General features: G+C 42.4%; 1 protein-coding gene across 4 annotated transcripts in view; it reads right to left on the reverse strand.

Moving 5' to 3' along the window:
- The window catches only part of FHOD3 (formin homology 2 domain containing 3), a 499,838-nt gene that overhangs the window by 151,478 nt on the left and 322,413 nt on the right, over positions 1–25,947 (reverse strand). For 2 of the 4 annotated variants that reach the window (XM_032152489.2, XM_058438431.1), the window contains exons 9-11: positions 23,585–23,605; positions 20,935–21,078; positions 7,797–8,035 (exon numbers count right to left, since the gene is read on the reverse strand). In XM_032152489.2, coding sequence (XP_032008380.1) covers positions 7,797–8,035; positions 20,935–21,078; positions 23,585–23,605 — 404 coding nt within the window. The remainder of the gene's footprint in view (positions 1–7,796; positions 8,036–20,934; positions 21,079–23,584; positions 23,606–25,947) is intronic. The other 2 variants (XM_032152492.2, XM_032152490.2) reach the window with 1 other exon arrangement.

Below are 25,947 nucleotides of genomic sequence, written 5' to 3' on the forward strand. Positions count from 1 at the left end.
ACAAGCTCCTTAATCTCTGTGTTTCGGTTTCCTCACCTGTAAAATGGGGACGATACTCCTACCTTCTTCATGGAATTTACAATACATGTAAAACTGTTTAGTCCAATAGCCAGCACAAAGTTAATCCTCCATAAACGCTGGTGTTAGAATAGGTAGTTAGGCAGACATGACTAGGGAAGGAGAGTGTCCCCCAACTCCAGGAATGTCAGGTGACCATCAAGTGATGGCCTGGCAGTTGTTAAACTATTTAAAATAATAATTGGTCACAGCTGGTGCCAGGGAAAGGCAGTCTCCTAAGAGATAGAAAACACATAAAGCTGGTGATCAGCAGCTTCCCAATAAGATCTCAGGAGTTGGGTGATTGGGCTCAAGCACATGCACTAAGAGGCAAAATGGCAGAGTTTAACTGGTGTATGACTTTCCTCTAGGAACACTGGAAGATAAGGGGAAAATGCCTCAAGTGAGCATGCACACAACTTCAGTAAACACAGTGCACACGCAGCCCCTCCCAAGTGCCAGCAGGGCACTGCGCATGCAGACAGCCCACCCCAAGGGAAGAATCAGGGGAGAAGAGACACAAACCCTGGAACCACATCAATGTATAAAATCCCAAGTCAAAGGCCAAAGAGTGCACCTGGATCACTTAAGGCGCCTGCTTGGCCCTCTTCCAAGTGTATTTTACTTTCCTTCCTTCCTGCTCTAAAACTTTTCAATAAACTCTCACTCCTCCTCAAAAACTTGTCTTGGTCTCTCATTCTGTCTTTTGCCCCTCAGACAAATTCTTTCCTTCAAGGAGGCAAGAATTGAGTTGATGCAGACCCGTACAGATTCGCCACTGCTAACACTGGCTCCATCCCTACCTCTTCCATTGCTTACCTCCTAGACATTGAAGGAAGAATAGCATAGCATTTTCCCAGGACAACACAGAGGCTGCAGTTAAAAAGAGGACACACATTGCTGAGCAAGCATGATAACTAAAAGCATGATACCACACCGGACAGGACTCACAAATTGGACACCATAACAAATATATTTAGTGCATACGACGAGAGGTGTCAGAAATTCAGTTGAAAGACATTTGAGAGACAGAAAAAATGGTCAAAATATTAATATCTAAAATGTGTAAAGAATACTTATATTCTACTTTTGAATCTGAAGGTTTTCATATTAAAAATAAAGACTAGCTGTAGGTCAATTAAAATAGGCAAACCATTCAGGAGACAAATGAGCAAAGAATATTTATAGGCAACACTAAGAAAAGGAGATGTTAATAGCTAATGAAGCAATTAAAGTTGTACAGCCTCAGTAATAATAAAAAATGCAAACTACAATGCTGAGGCATTTTTCACTTTTCAATACTACAAAAATTCTGAAAATCTCCTAACATTGAGTGATGATGTGGGAAAATGGTGAGTCATATGCTGATGGATAGTGAAACCATACAGCCTTTGTGGAGAGCAATATGGCAATATCAATATTTAAAATGTAAATGTCCATTGTCTAGAATTCTACTGCTAAGAATCTAAGAGTGCTAATGCTAACAAACATGTGTAAGTGCACCAGTGTGTATGTTCGTTACAGCAAGTTTGGTATGAGAAAAAAACTGGAACCAAGCCATAGCAAAATGTATGACAGCATCATGGTATTATGGTTTATCTATATATTGGAACATTAAGCAATAATTTTTAATGTACGGATATGAAAAATATAGATCCAATAATAAATACAGCAGTGTGCATCTACTAATGGCTTACTAATTGCCAAGTACTCAGCATGTATTTATTTCCACAAAATAACAGAAATAAGGGTTATTTAGGAGAATGGTGAGGACATGGACTCTGGAGCTAGACCACCTAAACTCTAGAACCAGCTCCACCATATATTAGCTGTGGGACCTTGGGCAAGGTGCTTCAACTCCCTGTGCCTCAGCTTCCCCTCCTGTCACACAGCAATAATAACAGTACCTATATCATGACATAATAGCAAAAATGGAGTTTGTACACTTGCAGTGCTTAGCGTAATGCCTGGCAGATGACTAAGTGTTCCGTAAAGGCTAGCTGTTGTTGTAGCTGTTATTGTTATATTCATCTTTATACTATATGGTACAACTCTCTTCATTTTACATCATAGTTGGCACCACATCTTTAAATCCTATCATTTTTATTTAAAAACATAAAGAGTTGCTATTTATTCAGTGCCTACTATGAGCCAATGGCCATATATAAATTGGCACATAGCTATTTTGGGAGAGCTGGGTTCTGAACTTGCCCTCCCACACTTCAATACCTCCATATCCTATGCCCAATACCACAGCGATTCTAAACACCTCTCTGGTGAGGATTTGTGAAGACTGAGTGCTCCCCACTCCTTAGGAGCGGTAGTCTGTTCTCTGCCAGGTGCAGGCTGAGCTTCCAGGGCTGGTCTCTGCACCCTGCCCCACACCAAACCCCTGCCAGACTTCTCCCTGCAGCTCAAGTGGACTCTCCACTGCCGCATCGGTACTCCTGGCCTGCAGCCCACCTAAGCATGGTGTCTCTTGCTCCTGGAACCAGCTGAGGCCAGGCCACATCTTCTCTCTGCTGCTCGAGGGTCAAGTATGTCCGTAGGTCAGACTACTGTTCTCCTGACTACAAGCTCAAGACTTGGCTACAACTCCTGACTCCCACGAGACCCATTTATATATCCTTATCACTTCGCATTTATTAGAATGAGGACTTCTGTGAAACATACATTAGTCAATTTTTCTGTAACCCTAGTGTAACTTACATGGAAAAAAATTAGCAATTCTTATATGTAACTTTTTTCCTTCTTGACCATCAGTTAAAAGTATCGGCAGCCAAGAGGAGAGTTGCCCACTGCTGCTTCTCAGTGCGGATTCCTCGGCTCCACTTGAACATTTCTGGTGAGACCGTGCTGGGTTCCTCTTTCTCTGAACAGGTTCGTGAAGCCTGGCTGTAGACGGTCACATCTCTCTTATATAATCATTGTTCTCTCTTGCCAACTTGTTTTATGCTGGTGTCACATTCCATTATGTCAATTTTTTGGAGTGATGGATGTGAATGAAGCTGATTCGAATTGGATTTGTTGGCATTTCAGTTACTGAGAGTAGCATGTGATTCAGTCAAGCCTTGGTCCCCTAAAAGTGTTCAAGCATATTTCCTGAGAATTTGAAGCATGAAACTTTGCTAAATGGACTTAAAATCAAAAAAAGACTCTACTGTAAACCATGTAGTAGCCCAGAGTAACCAGTCAGCTGTGAAAGACAATTCGTATCTCATTTAAGAAATACTGTTTCCATGACATTTGTTCGAAAAATGCCAATGGATTTTTTTTAAACTAGAAATATATTCTATAGATCTGTGTTTTAGCTGATTATATTCTCTGAAAAAGAGTCAATTTTGACCCATGCACATGAACATTTAAGGTAGGTGCACAGAGTTCCAAATGCTTCTAAGAAAACTACCCTTTCCAATGGCCAAAACGCTCTCTATCTCAGCATCATGTGGATTATATAACCAACGATCTGCCTTCCCCCAAGGCAGAATTTCCCAGATTCGACACTACTGACATTTTAAAACAGATAATTATTTGTTTGGCAGGGGGCTATCCTGCACTTAGTAGAACAGCATTCCTGGACTCCACCCACTAGATGCCAGCAGCACACCCCGTCCCAGTTATAACAGCCAAAAATGTGTCCAGATTTCTCCTAGGTGGCAAAATCACCCCGGTCAAGAACCACTGCCTGAAGGGACCACTGGGACCAATCCCAGCCTGCACAGTCCAATCTTCCCTGGACTCATCACACAGTCCCCTCCCTCTCCATGTTTCCCTCAATCTGGCTTATCTCTTGCCCTTCTCCAACCCCTCAGTCTTCCTCTGTGCCCTGGGAACTCATGATCAGCCATCAGCAAAGTCCCCTATAGTCTCAGTCTCTTCATAGAATATTCCTTTGACTTCCTTGCTCTAACACCAAATCTAAGAATACTGTTCCCCATAGCCCTCACACATAACACAGTGGATTTTTCTCTCATATGCCACATATACCCCTTGCCAATTTTCCCCAACCTCCCTCAAGAAACCCAGACCCTTGGGACAGGGGTTGGCAAACTACAGCCTGTGGGCTATGTCTGGCCTACCACCTGTTTTTATATGGCCTGTGAGCTAAGAGTGGTTTTCACATTTTTAATGGTTGAAAAAAAATCAAAAGAATAATATTTTGTGACATGTAAAATTCGAATCTCAGTGTCCATAAATAAAATGTCACTGGAATGCAGCCATGCTCATGCTGGTACCAGTGGCTGATGGCTGTTGACGTGCTACAAAGGCAGAATTCAGTTGAGGAGTTGCAATAGAGACCGTCTGGTACTCCAAGCTTAACATATTACTTGGCCCTTGACAGAGAAAGTTTGCAGACCCTGCCGCTGAGGCACGTGGCACTAGTCTGGACCCTCCACTCCCTAACCAGTTGTCAACATCCACTATCTGCCAGGTCACTCTTCCATGTATATTAGAATATACACATGACTGAAAGCTGCATGGCACAACTGTTAAAGTTAGTGACTAAATGAAGTTCAAAATTACTTCTATAGTTTGGAATGTTGTGTCGAAATCAGCAGGATGAAACTGAAAGTTCACGTGTTAAGTCCCATGCAGTGTTTGATATCATAAGGACTGACACACAGAGCAGGAAGCAGCCCTGTTTTTGTCAACAGAGGAAGAACCAGGATAAACAGAATAGTTCAAGGGCAGATGGGGTACCTCAGGAAAGAGCACCCATGCCTGGAAGTGTACCCCATCTCTTGGGAACTTGACAGAAAAGGCTCCTGCTTTGGGCTAAATTTTAAGAACTTTCTAGTACTAAGACTTTTTCCCCCTTCCAATGAAATTTGTAAACTCTAAGTGCAAAGATAAAACTCATTATGACACACACGGTCCCATAAAGATGCTTTTAGTTGACCAATGACCATTAAACTTGTATCTTATTGGGCAAATGCTCAGTGTAGAGTTCTATTTCCTAAGAAACCAAAGCAAACAAATCTGAGTTCAGGCTCTTATTAGTCTTTATTAGAATTAAAGCACATAACTGGCTTAAGTCTACAGGGAGACTAAGCATTTCTCCAAGTATTTGAATTTTTGTATTTACCTCAAACAAAAACATACCTACAAGGTATGTAAATCAAATTGTCTCTCTAATCATCTCGCTTGAGGAATATGTTTAGGAGTGGTTGGCTGGGATGTGGTTGGCTGGGAAGGAGTCGGTATACTTAGGATATTGAGAGCCAAGGGCCCAGCCCTTGGTCATAGCCCTTAGTCCTGTGATTTGGAACCGGCACTTAGCCCCATCTGTTTTCTCACTTGTACAATGAGGATAATAAAACCTGTCCTGTCTGAATCTTACAGAGGATGATCGTGAGAGTTAAATTCAAATGATGCAAAAGGACCATCTGAGTGGAGACTGCCCTATATTTTTTTTAGAACAACATGAACCCCTTTCTAAAACATATTTCTCCCTTCTTTACAAAAGTTGGCATCACTTGGGTCACTGAGTTATAAAATCTAGCCCCAAATCCTTCATATGTGGCATCTGCAGGCATGTTGCTATAAGCTAGCGTTAGGTGCGGCCACGGCGTTTGCAGAGATGAAGAGCAATGTGCATATATGTACATCAGGCAGCTTCTGTGTCTTTCAAGGTCCGCAGGGGACAGAACACAATGAGCCACTTGACTCTGAGGTACTGTTTGAGGCACAGATGTTGAGCAGGTGACTAAGCTATGAAGGAAGAAATCATTTCCCATTCTGCATTTCACCACCCCTTCCCACTATCTCACTCCTGCCTCATCAAAATCACGCCGGCACTTTGGGGCCACAGGCAAAATCCCTCCAACAGGCTTCGTAAATCAAGTCACTTCATAATCATCAGTCTAGATAGATAAAACGTCACCTATCTTTACAAGCTGCAAAGTATATTTTGCTCAAATGCTACTAAATTAATGTTGAAGTAATAATTCCAGTAAAACGAAATTCCAAAAAGAATGAAGCAAACAGCATTCAGAGCGGTATCTCTGACCTCCTGTTTCAGATCCTACTGAGCCCAGCACTTCAAGACTGTGAACCATGGCCAGGATGGTCCACTTCCGTATCATCATCCTTACCAGCCTATTGCAAAGCATTGTCATCTGAACTCACAACACAGGAATCCTCGAAAAGTGTAACAGCAAGAAACAGACAAGGAACAAACATGATGGAGCAGGAGAACACCAAGTACTACTGACAAGGTCCACCTAGCTCCTACCCTCAGCATCTTCGGTGGCTTTATATATAGGCTTTTTTCAGATGATTGTGTACAATTTCCTCAACTCTCTTCATGTTAACTTCTCAAGCCAGCTGGAAGAGAGCTTCAAGGGCTTTTTCTTTGAGAACTGGTTGAGTTTCTTTAAGATTCTAGATCACAAGATGCAATGCTCATGGTAAAGGTTCTTGTTCCCTAATATGTTTAGAAGTTTAGGTCTTCTTTTCACTAAAATAGAGCTTGTTGTACACAGACTCTCAGAAACATAAAAACCTGTAGAGAGAGGGCATCTGGGGTTATGAGGTAGAAGAGGGGTGTCAACATAGACCATGGTTGCACATCTATCTCAGACCAATCCCTCCTCCTCCTGGGATAACAGGCATCTGAAGGCATGGCCTGGGTCCTGCTCAAATGATTCCACGAGTATTAGATTGTTGGATGGAGAGGAGGGATATATCTTGATCACTCTTTCTTAAGGTCATCCAACTTATTCTGAGTGATTTTCTTCCTCATAGTGTAGCCTGGTGACCTAAATTTGACTCCCAGGAGGATCTCTATGATGAGGGAGGATGATCCAGCCAAGTGATATGAGCACTTCCTGCTTCCAGACTATCAGCAGCAGGATGGGAATGTGTCAGTCAGCCCCTGTGGATTTGGGTAGCAGAGACTGGACCCTAAAGTCCCTCATCCCAGTGACCTCAGAGCATCCATTTGGGAAGATACAACTGGACCCAGACCCTGAAGCAGGCATGGCCAGCCTTTTGTTGTACCTCTATACTACAGAACCACTCTGGGTTTGGCAGATTTTGTCAAACTTTATACTTTAAATACATATAATATTTCACAGGATTGCCAATCATTCCATTTTTTTCTATCTACCAATCTCGTTCTTCCTCCCAGCCCAAATGTGAGGCTCATGGGGACAGAGATCATACCTTTCTATTTATATATCTTCATGGCTTCAAGTAGTCCTGGCCTCTAACAGACACTCAATAAAAATGTTTCAGACTAAATGATGGAATTAGTGTGTACTGAAATATACAGAGACAGCTATTTGGAAACTCATACGGGTTTTTTCTGTTTAACTAAAACCAACCCAGAGATATCCCTGTATTGTCAGGAGTATCGCGAGACTCTTCCAACCTCACAGTGGCTATTTCTAGGCCAAAGTTTTGTGTTTTGAAGTCTTTTCCATTTGATAAAACACAGCTTTTCTGAACAGATATTAACTGAGATAGTAAATATTTTTTAAAAACAGGTAGCTGAAAACAGTTCCTGGAATTAGTAAGATCAAGTCTGTAAAAGTTGCCAGGGGCCACCCTGTGTGGGAAATCCACTGAGATGTTTGGCTGGTGGTTTAATGGTCGAGAAGAGGTAGGGAGCAATGCTGGGGTGGGGGTTGGTGGGGGACAAACCGGCCAGCAGGGAGGGGAGAGTGGCAGGCACCTGTGGGCTCTCTTTTGGATGGCATCCTTGCACCCCTCTCCACTGCCAAGTTAATGCTTACTTTTCACGCAGATCTCGCACTTGGTTGGGCTTGAAGCTGGGAGCTGACTGGGAGCAGGGACTGGTGGGGGCTGACAGGGTGCTCTTGATGCTCTGCACCGAGTGCCTGCGGCTCCTTCTGCGGTCCAGGCCCCGGTGCTCACCCCCGCCACTGGAACACACGCTGGCCCTCCTCCGGTCCCGGCACCCACTGGGGGGTGGCTCCGCGGTCTCATCGCCATCTTCGTGCCTGAGCGCCACCTGAAAAAGCAGAGCATGCCCAGTGCAAGGTCAGGCTTGGCATCCTTTGACAGACCTCGGGTGTGACTGCATTTCAGGATTGCCCTAATAGGGATTTTTAACTCCGTCTTCCCAAACTGCACGCCTCAGCTTCCCTGCCAGGTCTTCACAACCACACGTGTCCAAGCCAAACACAGCCTGGGCACTGGAAGATGCCTGCCACTGTGGGTTCTTCCCATCAAAAAGACACAAAGGGGGCAGCCAATCTGACCAGTGAGTCTAAGAAATATTTTTGTAATCGGATGGGATCTAACTCTGTACCCCAGCATTTCCATTTCCCGGGCCTTCATCTCTCCTTGCCCACCCTTGTCTCTTTTCTGCTCCATGAGCCTGAATCCCTCCTGAAGCCTAGTGGTGGCCGGTTCCCAATCAGTCTTGAGCTCGCTTTCCCAAAGAGGTGCTCAGAAGTGACCAGAGCCACAAGATCCAGGTGAATGGGAACTAGCCTCACCCATAAATCTTTCTAAGAGGACTAGTGCAACAGCAGGTACTGTTTAATTTCAAAATCTTGGCTGACAGCTGCTGCACTATCAGGCTATCACAGCAGCCTGGTGCAGGATTTGGAGTGGAGCCTGCAGTTTTACCAGAAGCTTGCAAACACAAGTCATAAAGACACACAACACAAAAAAGATGACTCCTAGAATAAAGATTTGTTTTAAAGCTTCCTAAGAGTGATGCAGAATTGTGCAGAAAAATAACTGGCTTGCACTTTGCCACTCCGGCTTACATGGGGAAACGTGAGCCAACTGGCCCCATACTCTTTTTTACTCTTTGCCTTTCTCCAAGGGATATTTTTAGCCCTGTGTCTAGGTGGTGCCCTCTGCAGAAGACCAGCTTTTCCATCTCTTAATCTCACTCAGTCCTGGATGTACTTCATGGCTTTCTCACCTCACATTAAAACTAACTGTCCTTCTGAATAACTCTCCTCCACCTCCTTCTAGCACCTTCTAGCACCCAGCTCTGCTCCTTATCCATGATGACTCTTCCTAGCCAGGGACTCTATCTCTGGTCTGTAGTTGTTATGCCTATGCCTACATTCTCTAAAACTGGACGGTAGATAGAATACAAGTTTTGGTGTCAACTAGACCTTGGTGTGCATGCTGGCTGTGTCACTAATGAACCAGGTGTGCCCTGTCATAAATTACTTGCACCCTCTCTGGATCACCAAATGAAGGTAATAGAATTGCCCTTGCAGGTTTGTGATGAGAATCACTTATGTAAAGGTAACCTGTGTAAAGCATCTAGGGTAAGGCCTTCTCTGTGGTACTCAATGAATATGATTGCCTTCTCCTATCCATACTCTCACAGGAAGTGACCTAAGATGCCCATAAATCCCTTAATCACAGAGAACTGGTGGGTTGGGCCACCTCACAGCCCAGATGGGCCAGGCTCAACTCAGTCCAGCAGTCTCTCTGACTTCGCAACCATGGAATCACATGGTTTCAAGTCCCCAAACATGCAAGTTCTCCAGCCTTGTGGGTGTTCTTGGTCACATTTCACAACCCAGTCCTTCCATGTGAGAGAATGGAGAATATAAAGACTCAGATAGCTAACCACAGTATATGGCTTTAACATCACCTATGTGCAGAAAACCTGACTATTGCAAAATCAGTTGCCCTCATGTGAGCTTGGCTGAGGCAAGGCCAGGTTAGCCACGGTCATCTCAGTTCACAGGGACATATCAGCACCTGACATACACAAACTGTTTACCAGGAGTGTACCCACCCTTATCTGCCCTACCCTGTTTCCACCAGCTCAAGCTTTCACAAAATCTCTTCTATCTACATGTCAGATACATCTTATAACAAACTCCTATATGTGAAGATAATTTAACAAACTTTTGACTGTTTTACTCCCCTAGAATTCACCAAACAAAATTTTGGGAGGCTTGAGGCAAGAATTGATAAAAGTTAATCTAAAGCTCTATCTTTACAAAATCTCACTGGGAATTCTATTTCCTAGGAGTCTCCTTCTGCACTGTAACTGCAAGAACTAAAAAGAAATTAAGCATTTAGTTAAGCACATATGTCATCTCAACTTTAAAACTTTAAATGACATTCTGTGGGGAAAAGTTTGAGAACAACCACATACCTAACAAAGGACAGCATTTTTAAGTGTTTCTAGCCAATGCTTTTTTTCATTTCTATAAATAAAAATTCTAGACCATTTGAACTTATTCTGACCTGATGTGTTGATTCTGCTTCTTATTAAGCACACATTTGGAATGATAAGATTAGGGCCTAAAGTAGAGTTCAGATATTTCTAATTCCTTGTCTAACCTCAGAGACCCAAGGATCAAGTAATATTCTACTCACAAGTCCTTTCAGAGAGGCACACAGTGTGCACAAAGTGAAATCCACTTTAACTGCCCTTTGTCAAGGAAGGTAAAGATAACCAGAAAGCTTGAAGGACAAGAAAAATCTGGAAAAATTATCAAGGCAACACCATAACATGGAACGCAGTTAGGGCTTTCTGAATTTCAGATAATTGATAAAACATCAAGCTACTTAAAACAAGAAGAGTGCATGGAGGGAGCAAATGGTCCACAGACTCTTGGTAGACCCAAGGGTAGCCTCATGCTTGGCAGTCAGGGACAACATAAAAAGAAATTGGAGACTGCTGTTCACTCATGGTTTTGTTTTTATAATAAGAATTCTAGAGTCACCAGTGCCCAGTGATGACAGGAATAGAGACTTTGCACATGCAAGGCTATGGTGGCATTTCCAAATACTTTCGGTTCTAGTGAACACTACAGCTTAGAGTCAGGAACACTGGGAGCTAGAAAACATCTGGAAAGCATGGCTTTTAACCCAAGGCTTATTCAGGACATGTGGTAAGAGTCAGCCCTAATCAAATGCAGCGCAATGAGTATCCTCCATGGGAACACAAAGTGAGATAGAGCTAGTCCTGAAAGACCTCTAACGCTGTCCCAAGTGATGGAGTGACTCATTTGCCGGACCTCTCATCAAATACCTTCTAACTCTTTTAATTAAATGTAGAACGCTGTTTGTAAACTAAAAACTTGGGCAAGGAGCAAGTAGGGTCCAGAATCCAGCCCTGACAGCTTACACATCCCCATGTAACCAAGAAAGCAGTTAGGGGCAACTTAAGGTAACATCTGTAACCACTTCTACCAGTCTTTGAGGCCACTGAATGATCTGAACATTCTTAAGATTTTCTTTTTATTTATTGTAGTAAAAACATTCAACATGAGATCTATTCTTTTATCAGATTCTAAGTGTATGATACAATATTGTTAACTAGAAGGATGATGTAGTATAGCACATTTCTACAACTTATTCATCTTGCATTACTAAAAGTTTATGCTTGCGGATAGACAACTCGCCTTCACCCCCTCTCCTTAGCCCCTGGTAATGGCCATCCTACTCTTTGCTTCTGTGAGTCTATTTTAGATACCTCATATAAGTGAAAATATGCAGTATTTGTCCGTCTGTGACTGGCCCATTTCACTTAGCAAAATGTCCTCCAAGTTCATCCAAGTTGTAGGAAATATCAAGATTTCCTTAAGACTGAAAATATTCCATTGCATGTATATACCATATTTTCTTTATTGATTCATCCATCATTGGACATTTTGGTTGTTCCACACCTTGGCTATTGTGACTAGTGCTGCAACAAACATGGGAGTACCAATATCTCTCCAAAATCCTGATTTCAATTCTTTTTGATGAATATCCAGAAGTGGGATTGCTGGATCATATGCTAGTTTCATTCTTAATGCTTGAACAATTTTTTTTAACTTTGTACTGTTGAAATTCTCAAACATACACAAAATAGAGAGAAGGATATAGACTGTGATGTGCTCCTCATCCATGAAAGTTCAACAATGTGGCTTGCTTTGGCCAACGGAACATCAATAAACATGATGCACACGGAAGCTTGAAAAGTGTTTATGCATTGGGACTTGACTTTTTGAAACACTGCTATCATGAGAAGAAATGTGGGCTAGGCTGTTGAAGACACATGGCCCAGCCAACAGCCAGTACCAAATGCCAAGCCAAGTAGATAAACTAAGGCCGTCTTAGACCACTCAGCTCACTCAAACCAGTAGATAACTGCAGCCGAGTGAAAACTTCCCAGCTGAATAAGGCTCAAATTCCTAACGCACAAAATCATGAACAGGGATTGTTGTTTTACACCACCAAGTTCTGGGGTGTTTTGTTATGCAGAAAGAGATAACTGATACATACTTTCTATCACCTATGACAAGGAAGAATCTTCAGAGATTGGACCTATTAATTACTCTGAACAGTAATAGTTATTTCTCATCCTCTACAGTCTTCAGCCTTAAGACGCCTGACCCCTTAACAGGGACACATTTTCAGAACCTAAAGTTAGAACACATAATCTGACAATATATTTTCTTTTTTATTCTGTCCATTTATGTATGTGAAAAAAATCACACGAAGCTATTAAAATTCAAATGAATTTAATTAAACATGGATCAAATCACCTTTCTGAAGTGGAGTTAAATTACATGAAAATTGGGCCTGTTTCCAGCAAGTCCAAGACATAATGGCCACCAGATGTCCTTCTCTATTAGGAAGAATTCTAGAACCCTAACCAAGCTCTCTGCAATTGCTTGAGAACATTCAGTCTTTTGTGAAAAAAAATATTGGTTCTGCTTGTAGGCTTTGTTGCTGACCTTGCATATATTGAAGTTGGCTGTCTTTTGGCAATGAATATATTTTTTAGATGCATTAACTTTCAGAAAGAAAAAAAATCCCAACTCTGCCAGCTATCTAAAGGATTCAGTTGTCTCAGCTTGAGTTATTACGCAGGGCATCTGCCCCTTAAGGTGACAGCTTTCCAACTGAATAGCATCCTTCCTTCATTCAACTCAGCACCTGGTAGACACTATCGTGAAATGTGTGATATCTGAAGGAGACCTTCATTCAAGCACCTACTGAACTTCTACTGCGGGCAGCTGTGCTGCTGGCCCTTGGGGCTAGACAGAGGCATGAGACATATGGCTTAGAGTAGCTCAAAGGGAAACAGGTCACACGTCCTGAGGAGTGTTAAATCAGAGGTGTGGATACAAGGCAGCACCCTCTCATCAGCTATGAATGGCAGTAGGGGAACAAGCATCAGGAGCCCCTTTCATCTTGCCAAGGAGCCTTAGGGAAAGAGATGACATCTGAAGTGACTGCAGCAGGAAGAGTAGGAGTTTGATAACTTGAGAATAGGAAGGAAAAACACTCTAGGCAAAGAAAATGGAATGGATAAAGGAAAGTTCCCCAAAGAATCTGCCTTTCATGTTCAAAAACAGGAGAAGTTGAGTGTGGTTGAAACTTCAGACACATCTTGGGAATGGTGGAGATGAGGCCACAGAGGCATGAAGTCCTCGGAGTATGGAGGGCCCTTGTACCAACTCAAGGAATTTTGGTTTCATCTTAGTGGTCATGAAAAGCTCATTCATTCATTTTCTTAAACAGGAGAACAGCATAATGAGATTTGACTTTCAGGAGGATCACCTTGCTTTCAGCCAGTGGGAGTTTGGAACGGGGAGAAGGCCCTTGTAGGATCTCAATGTCCCCAGGCTCTGAACATGCTGCTCTCCAGGCCCTACCCCTGCAGCCACGCAGCCTCCTTTCAACCCCTGACACCTGCCATGCCTGACCTCCTCCAATGCTCTCCCTCATTCACTGTCTTTCATCAGGCCATCATCTCAGACAGGCCTTCGTTCCTTGCTGCTGCCTCACTTTCCGGCCCCCACCTCATAACATCTCTTTTCTTCATAGACATTTTTGCAATCTCAGATCCTCTGCTTACGCACGTTCTTGATCGCTGTCTGCACCTCATTAGAGTATGTGCCCCCTCAGGGCAGTGGTCTTGTCTGATGTGCTGGGTCACCAGGGCTAGAATAGTGCCTGGCACACAGCAGGTGCTCAATGAAGTTTTGTTGAATGAACAAAGTAATAGACAAGCGAATGAATAGGAAGATGGTGCAATACTTCAGGCAAGAAACGATGAGGGCCAGAGCTAAGGAAATGATCGCAGGAATGGAGAAAAAGTGCAGTTTTCAGCAATCAAACTCCTAAATATGGGGACACAGGAAAGAGAAAGGAGTCCAGTATAGCTCTAGGCTTGTAACTTGGGAAACTCCACTGTTTGCAGAGGTGGAGACATGAAGAGTCCATTCAGAATTTTTGTTTTTGTTGTGGAAGGAAAATAAAGGGTTCATCTGGGGGCTGGTTGTATTTCATGTGTGGCTTTCAGGTGGTCACGTCAGATACAGTCAGAGCTTCCTCGGCATGTTCTAAGTCCTCTGCACCATCCTCTGATAGGGGAATCAGCTACCTGTTTGCCTTAGACTAAAGAATGGAGGTTCTTTGGGGGCAGGCACAGATCTTTTATCTCTGTATTTACAGCCCTAGCAGAATATGTCACATATAGTGGTCTCCAAGTACATGAATGAAATACAAGATGGCAAGCAGGCAGAGAAAAAGGAAGGTAGAAAGGCAAGCAGCCTTGGGTCCCAGAAGAAAGCATGGAGTCAAGACAGCAAAGAGCCCCCAAGGCTGCTGACTTCACTAGGGTGAAGATAGGCAGACAACACAGACAGAGAAGAGGTCTGATAGACACCACTGAAAGGGAGGGGTCAGAAATAGAGGATCCAGGGAGGACACTAAGGGGGAACAATCAGAGAGATACCCCAGAGACATCTGGACACACAGCAACAAGGCGCAATGTGCAGGAGTGGTCAGGAATTCTTTTATGATACTACTATAACAGTGATGCTCAAACTGACAAACGCAGTGTATACACAAAGGAAGAGGAAGGGGAGGTGGCAGGGATGGGGTGGAGAGGAGCTAGCTGCTACACACCAATCTTACTTATGAATACTAATGCAAACATTTTCAATAAATTAGTACCAACCAGAATTCCAACAGCACCTTTTTAAAAAGAACACATCATTGGCCAGGTGCGGTGGCTCACGCCTGTAATCCTAGTACTTTGGGAGGCCGAGGAGGGTGGATCACCTGAGGTTGGGAGTTCCAGACCAGCCTGACCAACATGGAGAAACCCTGTCTCTACTAAAAATACAAAATTAGCCAGGCATGGTGGCGCATGCCTGTAATCCCAGCTACTCGGGAGGCTGAGGCAGAAGAATCACTTGAACCCGGGGAGGCAGAGGTTGTGGTGAGACAAGATCGCACCTCGCACTCCAGCCTGGGCAAGAGTGAAACTCCGCCTCAAAAAAAAAAAAAAAAAAAAAAAAAAAACATCATTACCAAATGGATTGTATTACAAGAATGCAGTGATGGTTAAAAGATGAAAAGAAATCAATTACTCAACTCAAAAATCCAGAAAAATAACAAGGTAAACTGAAAGAAAGTAAAAGGAATTTATAAAGATCATGGCAAAACACTGAGTTACAAAACAGAAAAGCAGTGCAATTCATATAAAAATCAGAATTATTGCTTGAAAAAAAATCAACAAAATAGACAAACCATTAGTTAATCTGGAGGGGAAAAGAAGAAGTCACAAACACACAAAGTAAGAAATAACAAAAGGAAGATTACTAAAAGAGAAGAAATTTAAAATATTCATAACAGACTAATAAAAATTCCTTTGCTAAGGAATTTTAAAATACAGATGAAATGGATAATTTCCTAGGAAATGTAATTTAGCAAAATTGATCCTGTAACAATAGGAAGTTTAAACAGACCAGTTTCCATAGAAAAAAATATAGTTAACAAAAATCTTCCCTCATTGTCCTCACCCCACACACATATATATTTAACATCACAGGCCCACGTAATTTCCCAGCAGAATTCCAATAAGCCATCAAAGACCAGAATATGAAATGTCACTTAAACATTTCCAGGGCTTAGAGAAGGAAGAAAAACTTCTAAATATTTTGATGAAGCATGAACAAAACTGATACCTAAACATCTTAACTATTGCGCGCACGCACGCGCGCACGCGCACACACACACACACACACACACACACACACACACACAGGGAAGTACAAGAACTCTCGTAGTAGCATTGTTTGTCAAGGCAACAAAAATTTAAACCACCTAACATCTGTTCAGAGCAGAGCAGATAAACAGTGATACATTCGTCAGCAGTGAAAACGAACAAGCTGTTATCCATATATCAACATGGAACAGGTCTCAAAACTGTTGAGCAAAAGGGCATATTCTACAAAGAGTCAAAAGACACGATTCCATTTATAAAAAGCTTGAAAACAGATAAAATTCAATAACGCATTGTTTAGGAGCAGACTGAGAAGAAGGAGCTAAAGCATCTGGCTGATGATCCTTTCACTCATCTTACAAGAAAGATGTTTCTGGGGAAAGGACACAAGCATGTGAGGACCTGCTTCACCTACCATAAATATGCGAATTAACTAGACTATCTAACAAATAAACTAAAGATATTTGCTGAGAGTTCTTATTTCTGGAATACCCTTAGCAGGATGTCCCTGGCTATGGATTACTTATAGTAAATAAACTCAGAATTATGGATTTGTGAGCCATGACTCTGGGGCATGAAGTAGAGATGTTTCCTAATGAAATGCTCCTTGCTGGGTGAGATGACCTGTGAACCTCACTTAGAGACTTTGTCTGTTGTTCCGGGTCAGAAAGCACACATCTGAATCATGAAGAAAGGACCTGGGGAGTTACAAGGGATGTTCCAGACCTCTCTCTGATCCATCTGCACCTCGACAGACTGTATTCTTGAAATTATTAGTACAGCCAGATAACTGGGAAAGATCTGATTAGCCAATTCTGATTTAGTAATATGATTCTTTACGTTAGCTCACAGAATAAGTGGTTTTGAGGTTAAATTATTTTTAAAGAAAGCAAGAGAATACTGGGGATAGGAGTAGTAGGATGACAATGAAGGGGCTGTCAGGACACTTCTGAGTTGTAATGTTTTAGTTCTTAAAGCTAGTACATGGTATTTGTTTTATTGCTCTTTAAATGACACAAATATGCTTCATTTGTGAATGATATGCACTTGATGCTCAAATATTAAGCACATGTAATTCGACAAAAGAAAGATGATGAACACAGGATAATTTCTTAAAACTCTGGCATGAAGGGAAAGAAGGTGATGAGGAGGTGGCTTAAGAGGCAGGTAGGCTGGAGAGAAAATATGCCCTGAAGCAGAGGATAGTTTTTAGATTCCTGGAGTTGGTATCAAGGCTATATTCTTCAATACTCTCTCCCAGTTGGTTCACTGATGGGCAATTCATCTGCATCATGCTTGCTTCTGAATATACAGTGACCCTGTGGAATCCAAATCTGTGGTCATCTGAGCCCCTGGTTGAACAGAATCTAAGAGATGGAAGGAGTTCCGATTGTGGTGGTGAGGGGGCTAACGGAAGGAAATATCTATGCTGGCAAAAGTCCATCTTCTACCTTTATTTAAACCAACTCTCTTGAGCTCTCTTCCTCTTCCATCTTTAGTATTCTTACTTTATTCTCCATCTTATATCTTAGGAGCCATGAGAACATACTCCTTTATCACCTACTGGCCTCCCGGGCCACAGGTCAGTAACAATGAAAAACTGAGGGAGTGAGGCAGGGCTGGAAGAGAAGATGCCCAGAGCAGGGCACAAAGAGCTGGCCAGCTGGTGGCTGTGGGCAGCTTCAAGTGCTGCCAGCAAATATGTTGGACCCAGTTTCTTCTCTTCCAAGATCATATAAAGATAATTCTGTTCTATTCCTCAACTTGTCACTTATGATGACCGTAACTTATAGAAAATAGTAAGTTATACATCACTCTCTCCATTTCTATCCAGTGAAGACCACAAGGAAATGGAAAATATCTTCCCTAGAGATCTAGCTGTGCGGAAAAATTTATGAATGAATATCTTCCTCATAACAGCATTTGTAATTGTGAAAACTTTGAAAATAATCTAAATCTGAAAAAATAGGGACTAGTTATATGTATTATGGTATACACATAGATAGAATATTGTACTTCTAAAATATTAAATTCTTAAACATGTAGTGACAAGGGAAAATGTTTCCAACATGTTTGCTAATAAGATTCAATATGCAACACTATATGTAGACTACTATGTCCCTCATCATGAACACACACCCACATATACAAAAAAGACCAGAAAAATAGACCAAAATGTTAAAAATGGTTAGTAATAAAATCATGGGTGATTTTTTTTCTTTTATGTTTTCATATACCAAAAATGCTTTTTGTTATTTTCCAAATTTTCATCAATGAGTACATATTATCTTTATAAGTGGAAAAAGGAAATATTTTTAAAATGTATTACTATTAATAAGACTAATCAATTAGGTCAGAAGTGGAAAAATACAACCCATAGAATGGGAGAAAATATTTTCAAATTATATACCTGATAAGGGTCTAGTATCCAGAATATAGAAATAATTCCTAAAACTCAACAACACAAAAATCAAGGCTGGGCGCGGTGGCTCATGCCTTTAATCCCAATATTTTGGGAGGCTAAGGCAGGTGGATCACCTGAGGTCGGGAGTTTGAGACCAGCCTGACCAACATGGAGAAACCCTATCTCTACCAAAAATACAAAATTAGCTGGGCGTGGTGGCACATGTCTGTAATCCCAGCTACTCAGGAGGCTGAGGCAGCGGAATCACTTGAACCTGGGAGGTGGAGGTTGCGGTGAGATGAGATTGCATCATTGCACTCCAGTCTGGGCAACAAGAGAAAAAACTCGGTCTCAAAAAAAAAAAAAAAAAAAAATCAATTAAAAAATGAGCAAAGGATCGGAATAAATACTTCTCCACAGAAACTATACAAACAGCCAGTATGCACTTAGAAAGAGGCTAAACATCATTAGTCATCAGGGAAATGCAAGTCAAAACCACAGTAAGATACCACTTCACACCTACTAGCTGGCTATAGTAAAAACGGTGGACAATAATAAGTGTTGACAAAGGTGTGGAGTAACTGGAATCCTTATACAGTGCTGGTAGGAATATAAAATGGGATAGCCACTTTAGAAACCAATCCAGCAATTCCTCAATCAGTTAAAGATAGTTACCATATGACCAGCAATTTCACTTCTAGGTATAAACCCAAGAGAACTGAAAACATATGTATATAAACTTCAATTCAACACAAATGTTCACAATAGCATTATTCATAATAGCCAAAAGGTAGAAATAACTCAAGTATTCACTAATTGATAAACGGATAAACAAAATATGGTGTATCCATATAATAGAATACTGTCAGCACAACTAGGAACAAAGTAGTGATTCTGCAAACGTGGGTGAACCTTGAAAACATGCTAAGTGAAAGCTAGCCATAAAGACCACATTTTGTATGGATCCATTTGTCCGAAACGTCCAAAACAGGTTGACGTCCAAAACAGGATGTCACTGATGGAACATCCTCAGGGATTGCCTGGGTCATTGTATTCTTTGAGTAAGTTTGGGCCTAGAGGAATTCACTTTCCTGGTTGAGATCATACCACCCAAGAGAAAACACATCTTCAGATCTGCCCCTAATTGGCCATGGCAGGACACTGGGATGATGAGGATCAGCAACAAAGAGTATAATTTCAACACTCTCACAGTTAAGTACTTTTAATACCATGGGGGCATTTGACCTAAAATTAACCCACAGGGAACAGTCTGAACTCAAGTCAACAGGGTCCAAAGCCCTGATGTGTAGCCCAAAGCAGAACTGGCGTCATGGGTGAGTGACCTGTGCAGTTGCTTGAGCAGAGGAGAGAGGTACAACACGCATGTCTGCCATTCCTTGCTGCTCATGTGCACAGATTCTGGTAGACTGGTGATAGGAGTTCTGAGGGACTGGAAGTGAGTACAAGGTAAGTATGTTACACCTACAACTGGGGAGGCAGGGGCACTGACAGCCCTAGGGGCCATGCATCCCTTCGAGAAGGATTTGAGTGCAGACAGAAGACAACCCATGAAGCCTCTCATATCCTTTCTTACCCTGTTACCTTCCCATGTTAGACAACAACTTATGCTGAAATTACAACATAAAAGAAAGGAAAAAATGGGGCAGCTCCTAGATCCTTTTTCTTTCAGCCCTTTCTTACTCTTTAGTAAGTTAAAGGCAGAGTGTTGGTAGAATGTACATACCTCAAGAAGTGATGTAAAAACAGTGCAGTCAGTTTCATACTGTTTCTGCTGTTCTGGTAAGAACAAAATACACGTGCATGTGGGAGCTACAAAATATGATTTAGGTAATTTGGCTGATTCTGCCTACAAGTTAAAGGCTCTTATATTTGCATTCTAAACTGACACTTCATAATATAAAGACAAATGGTAAAATTCATGGTAATAATTTTAAATTTTAATTTTTCTTTCCTTACAACATTACATACCAAATTAGAAAATCACTGTAACAAGGTGGGAGAAACCACAGAAGAAAGTGAAGAGTTGTTTCAGTATCTTTAACAGCACTTTTGCTCAAGTGTCCTTCATTTTCGTTTTGCATTGGTTCCTACAAATCATGTATCTGGCCCTGCCTGAAGTTCCACCCCACTCAGGTGTAAGAAATGTGATTTCTGTCTCTATCTCTTTCTCTCCTTGTCTCCTTGAGTGAAGGTGCTGCTGACAGACGGCACGTTCTTTAAAGGAAGATAGCTAACCAATTTCCCCTATATCAAGGGTTCTTGAGCTTGAATATGCATCAGACTCTCCTGGAAGGCTTGTCATAACACGGTCTGCTGGGCCCTCAGAGTTTCTGATTCAGTAGATCTGGGGTGAAGCCTGCGATCCTGAATTTCTAATAAGCTGGTGGTGCTCATACACTACACACGTGGTCTAAAGTAGGCGCCATCTCAGCCTTTGACAATTGCCAAAGCTGTACAATATCTTACAAAAGGCATGGTCTGGTACCTCATAAATGTTGAGTTGCTCCACTAAGTCCAGGTCAGTCCCTTTCTTGTTCAAGTGCCTCTGGGACACAGTAGCGATGCCCAGCTCCTCCAGGCAGTCCACAACATCATAGAAGGTGTCTTGGTCTGGCAGTCCTGATAACGTCTGGAAGAAGAGAAGAACCAGCTACAGACACACCATAGAAGACTGCCTTGAGGCTCCCAAGGCATTTTCCGATGCCTAATCCACGCATATTATTATAATCATGGCCACTAAATAATCCAAACAGATGACAAATTTATTTGAGCAAAAGCCTTTTCAGTGTGGCAGGCAGAATGAACCCAATATTCTCCCCTCTGGTGTACATGCGCTACATAATCTCCTCGGCTTGAGTGTGGGCTGGACACTCCCATGAGAGGGGGCCACTCCCATGATTAGGTTACATTAGGTGGCAAAGGTGAAGGGATTTTGCAGAGGTAATGAAGGTCCAAAAGCAGTGGATTTTGAGTTAATCGAAGGGGTGACTCTCCTAGGTGATATTCAGGTAAGCCCTTTAAAAGAAGGCTTAGATCTTCTCTGAGCTCTGGACTGGAAAGAGATTATCCCACTGGCCTCGAGGCAGCAGCAACCACCACAACTTTCACAGAAGCAAGGAAATGAATTCTGCCAACTACATAGGCTGGAAGAGGACCCCAAGTCTCAGATGAGACTTCAGCCCTGGGCGACACCTCGGCTGTAGCCTTGTGAGACCCTGAGCAGAGGACCTACTAAGGCCATGCCTGGACTCCCTGCCCCATGGAAGCTGTGAGATGATACATGGATGTTGTTTGAAGCTGCTAAGTTTGCGGTAATTTGTTACATGGCAATAGAAAACTAATGTACTTTGTAATTAGAGACTCCTGTTAAGATCCATACACCAAACAACTGGAGTTGTAACAATTTTATTAAATTGTATTTAAATTCAATAGGGCCTCCCCGTGGTCTATGAAATTTAGAAAAGCATGAGAAATTTCAAGGCAGCGATTAAGAGACAAAAAGAGAACCCAAGAACTAAAAAGCTGACTTCTCTTGGAATTCTACCTCTTAAGAGAAGGAGGGTATCTGAGACAAGGCCCTGGCTCAGAGCTGGAAGGAGGCTGAGATTTACTGCAAGCCCTTTATCTTATACAGGAGGGAGAGAAGGATAAACGCCCGAGGCAACAGGAAGTGACTGAAGACACTGGGATAAAACCCTGGGCTCAGAACTGCCATTCCAGTCTCAGCCTTTAGTCCCTACTTACTTCACTATCTCTGCATTTCTAAGAACAAGACATACATTCCAAAATTATTCTAAACATGATAACTCGCCTAGGAAGGAATAAGACCAACACTTCTGTAAAGATCATTTCATAGCACCAGCTTCTCTAACACTTCTATCTTGGGGCTATCAGTGTTGGAAAGAAGGCCTCTATTCATTACTCGAATAATGGCTTTTTCCTTTTTAAGCTGAGCAAACAGGACACAAGTCACTGCTATTGAGATCAGAAACTAATGAAAAGTAATTGTGATGTGATAGCCTAATTATTCAAGGCCCCAATAAGGACACAAGGCAGGAGGCTGTGAATCTGAAGCCATCATAAATAGGTGTTCACACTTGGGCCGCCACATATGACAGCACACACCAGTGTCTATAGGCACCAGGCCAACCACATCACACTGACAGGCAATAACGGTCATCAGGGCTGCCCTCTGCTTCCAACATTGATTGAAAAAGTGCACATCATTCAAAGAATCCTATCATCCTTTGCTTTTAGTGAAAACTCTAGAACTTATTAAAAGATGAGAGGGAAATGGCAATACCATGCCCGGGCAGGGTGAACAATTAGAGATGCCCTAACTGCCAGCTGACTCTGCAAAACGCACAGCCTGAGGAATGCAGGTGAAGGGACGTCTACTGTCAGGATTAAAACTTCCTACACAGCAGCGTGGGGGCCAGCCCCAGGCTGCCACTCACAAATGCAGCTTTTTCCGGCTGTGCAAGAGGGTGCTATACATCTTTTAAAAAATTCATCTTTTTTTTGGCTGCTTCTCTAATAGGCTCAGCAAATTCTACCACACTCCCACCTGCCCCTGGGCCTCCCCTCCCAGTTCCACCCTGCAGCCTCTGCTGCTAAGTTGTCCACTTCTGACAAAAATGGCAGCTTCCCCAGAAAAGTCTGTGAGGTAAATGTTTCCTGACCCCTTCACCCTCAGACACTAAAGGTGCCGAGCATAGCTGCCTGACGCTTGGTATCCCTCCTTCTGTTTTTTTCTTAGACTTTGTCTTGACAAGGCCTGTGACAAGTAAATCTTTACAGATCTCTCTCAGAGGGGGAAATTCTGTCCTAAAGGACATTCTTCCCCCTCCCTGGGTTTTCACCGATTGCACCAAGTCTTTCTTGCAGGATAAAACCACTGTGGCAAAGCCAGTACATGAATGTTCATAGCAGCGCTATCTATGGAAGCCAAAAGCTATAAACACACAAATCTCCTTCAACAGGTGAATGGATAAGCACATATGCATCTCTACAAGGAATACTACACAGCAGTGGAAAGGAGTTAATTAATATATTGCATATATTAATATATGCAATAAAAGATTAATCTCAAAAGGCATTATACTGACAGAAGCCAGCCTCAAAGGGTTACTTACTGTATGATTCCATCTGACATTCTTGAAAAGACAAAATTACAGTGATAAGAGAATAAATCAGTGGTTTCTCAGGATTATATATAGGAGGTCAGAGTGTCACTATAAAAGGATAACATGGGGGAATACTATGTTATTATTAGTCTGTATTCTAATTGTGAAGGTGATCCATTTCCATGTATGTGTTAAAACTCATATAGCTATATTCTAGAAGGTGCACTGTTATGGTTTGAATGTGCCCCCCACCCAAAGTTCACGTGTTGGAAACATAAACCCCAATGCAGCAGTGTTGGAAGGGAGAACCTTTAAGCAGTGATTAGGTAAGGAATGGATTAGTTCTGTTATCTCAGGACCGGGTTAATTATTGTGGGAGTAGTTTCCCGGTAAAAGGATGAGTTCAGCCATCTTATCTTCCCTACAACCCCCCTCACCCTCTGTATCTCACTATGGGATAGCACAGAAAGAAGGGCCTGGCCAGATGCCAGCACCTTGATATTGGACTCCAAGCCTCAAGAACTGTAATAAATTTCTTTCCTTTATAAATTACCCAGGCTGTGGTATTCTGTTATAACAACACAAAACAAAGACATAAAATTGATACAGAGAAGTGGGCTGTTGCTATAACAAATAACTGAAAACATGAGAGCAGCTTTGGAATTGGGTAATAGGTGGAGGCTGGAAAAATTTGGAGAAGCAAGCTAGAAAAAGCCTAGATTGACTAGAGCATTATCTGGTTGACTCTGGTGGGAGCTCAGAAGAAGAGAATAGTTGTAGGAAAAGTCAGAGCCTTCTTAGAGATTGCTGAAGTGGCTGGTGGAAATACAAATGGTAAAGCCAATTCTGAAGAGGTCTCAGATGGAAATGAGAATCAAGGTAGTAGAAACTGGAATAAAAACCATCTTTGTTTTAAAGTGGCAAGAACTTGGCTGAACTATGTCAATGTCCTAGGGCTCTAATGAAAGTCAGAATTTAAGAGCAATGAACTAGGGTATCTGGTGAAAAAAAATTCTAAGCAAAATATTGAAGGAGTTGTATGGTTACTCTTAACTGCATATAGGAAGATGCAAGAGGATAGAAGTGATATAAAGATGGAGTTTATTAAAAGGAAAGTAGAGTAGAAAAATTTGAAAAAGTCACAGCTTGGTCATGTAAAGAGCAAAAAGGCATCTTTTGGAAAGCAAACCAAAGGCTTGACCAAGTGACCATTTGCTACAAGGATTATAGTATGGATAGAAGGGAGCCAGTGTTATTCACCAAGATGATGGGAGAAAAACTCCAAAGGCATTTCAGAGACCTTCTAAGCAAGCTAGGACCTTGAGGGCAAGGTTTCTGGACAGGCACCAGCGGTACCTCAGCATTCACTGCTCAGGGCCACTCAGGATCCTGCTCCCAGAATTCTGGTGCAGGATTTTTTGGCCACCACAGCTGTGACTCAAGCAGGCCTTGCTGCTCTGGAAGGTACAAACCATAAAACACATGGTGCTAATTCTGCGGGTGTGGAAAATACAAGAGCCGTGGAGCCATGGTGACCTCAACCTAGATCTAAAAGAAGGTTACGGACAGCCTAGGGTCCCAGGAAGAGACTTGTCACAGGGTGAAGCCACTGTGGAGAGTCCCTACTAGGGCAATGCCTAGTGGAGCCAGGGGAGCGAGGCAGCCCCCAAGACCCCAGAACTGTAGAGCTACCAGTGTGCAGTCCAGCCCGGGAAAGCTGTAGGCATAAGCTCCAACCCAGGAGAGCTGAAGCACGGGCTGAGCCCAGCAAAGCCATAAGGATGGGGTTGCCTGAGGCCTTGTGGGCCCAACCCCAACCCCAGTGTGCCCAGGATGTGGGACCTGGAGTCAAAATAGATTATTCTGGTGTCTTAATATTGTTTTTTTCTCTCTTGGGCTTTGGAGTTGGAACTAGTTATCCCTTTCTTCTTGCCTATTTCTGCCTTTTGGAATGTGAACATCTATGCCAGTTCCAACAACATATTTTGGAAGTAGGTAACTTGTTTGATTTCAGACTCACAGCTAAAGGGAAATATGCCTCAGGATAAGTCGTGCCTTGAGTCTTACCTATATCTGATTCAGATGAGACTCTGGATTTGGGACTTTGAGTCTGTACTGGAATTCATTAAGATTTTGGGGCTAATGGGATGGAATGGATATATCTTGCACATGAGGAGGACATGAATTTTGGGGATGGGAGCAGAATGCTATGGTTTTAATATGTCCCCCAAAGTTCATGTGCTAGAAACATAATCCCCAAGGCAACAGTGTTGAAAGGAGATAAACCGGATGAATGCCATTATCTCGGGAGTGGGTTACTTACTGCAGGAATAGGTTCCCAATAGAGCATAAGTTTCACCCCCTTCTCCTCT

Source organism: Hylobates moloch, unplaced genomic scaffold (assembly GCF_009828535.3).
Source record: "Hylobates moloch isolate HMO894 unplaced genomic scaffold, HMol_V3 SCAFFOLD_5, whole genome shotgun sequence".
In the NCBI taxonomy this organism is placed as follows: domain Eukaryota; kingdom Metazoa; phylum Chordata; class Mammalia; order Primates; family Hylobatidae; genus Hylobates; species Hylobates moloch.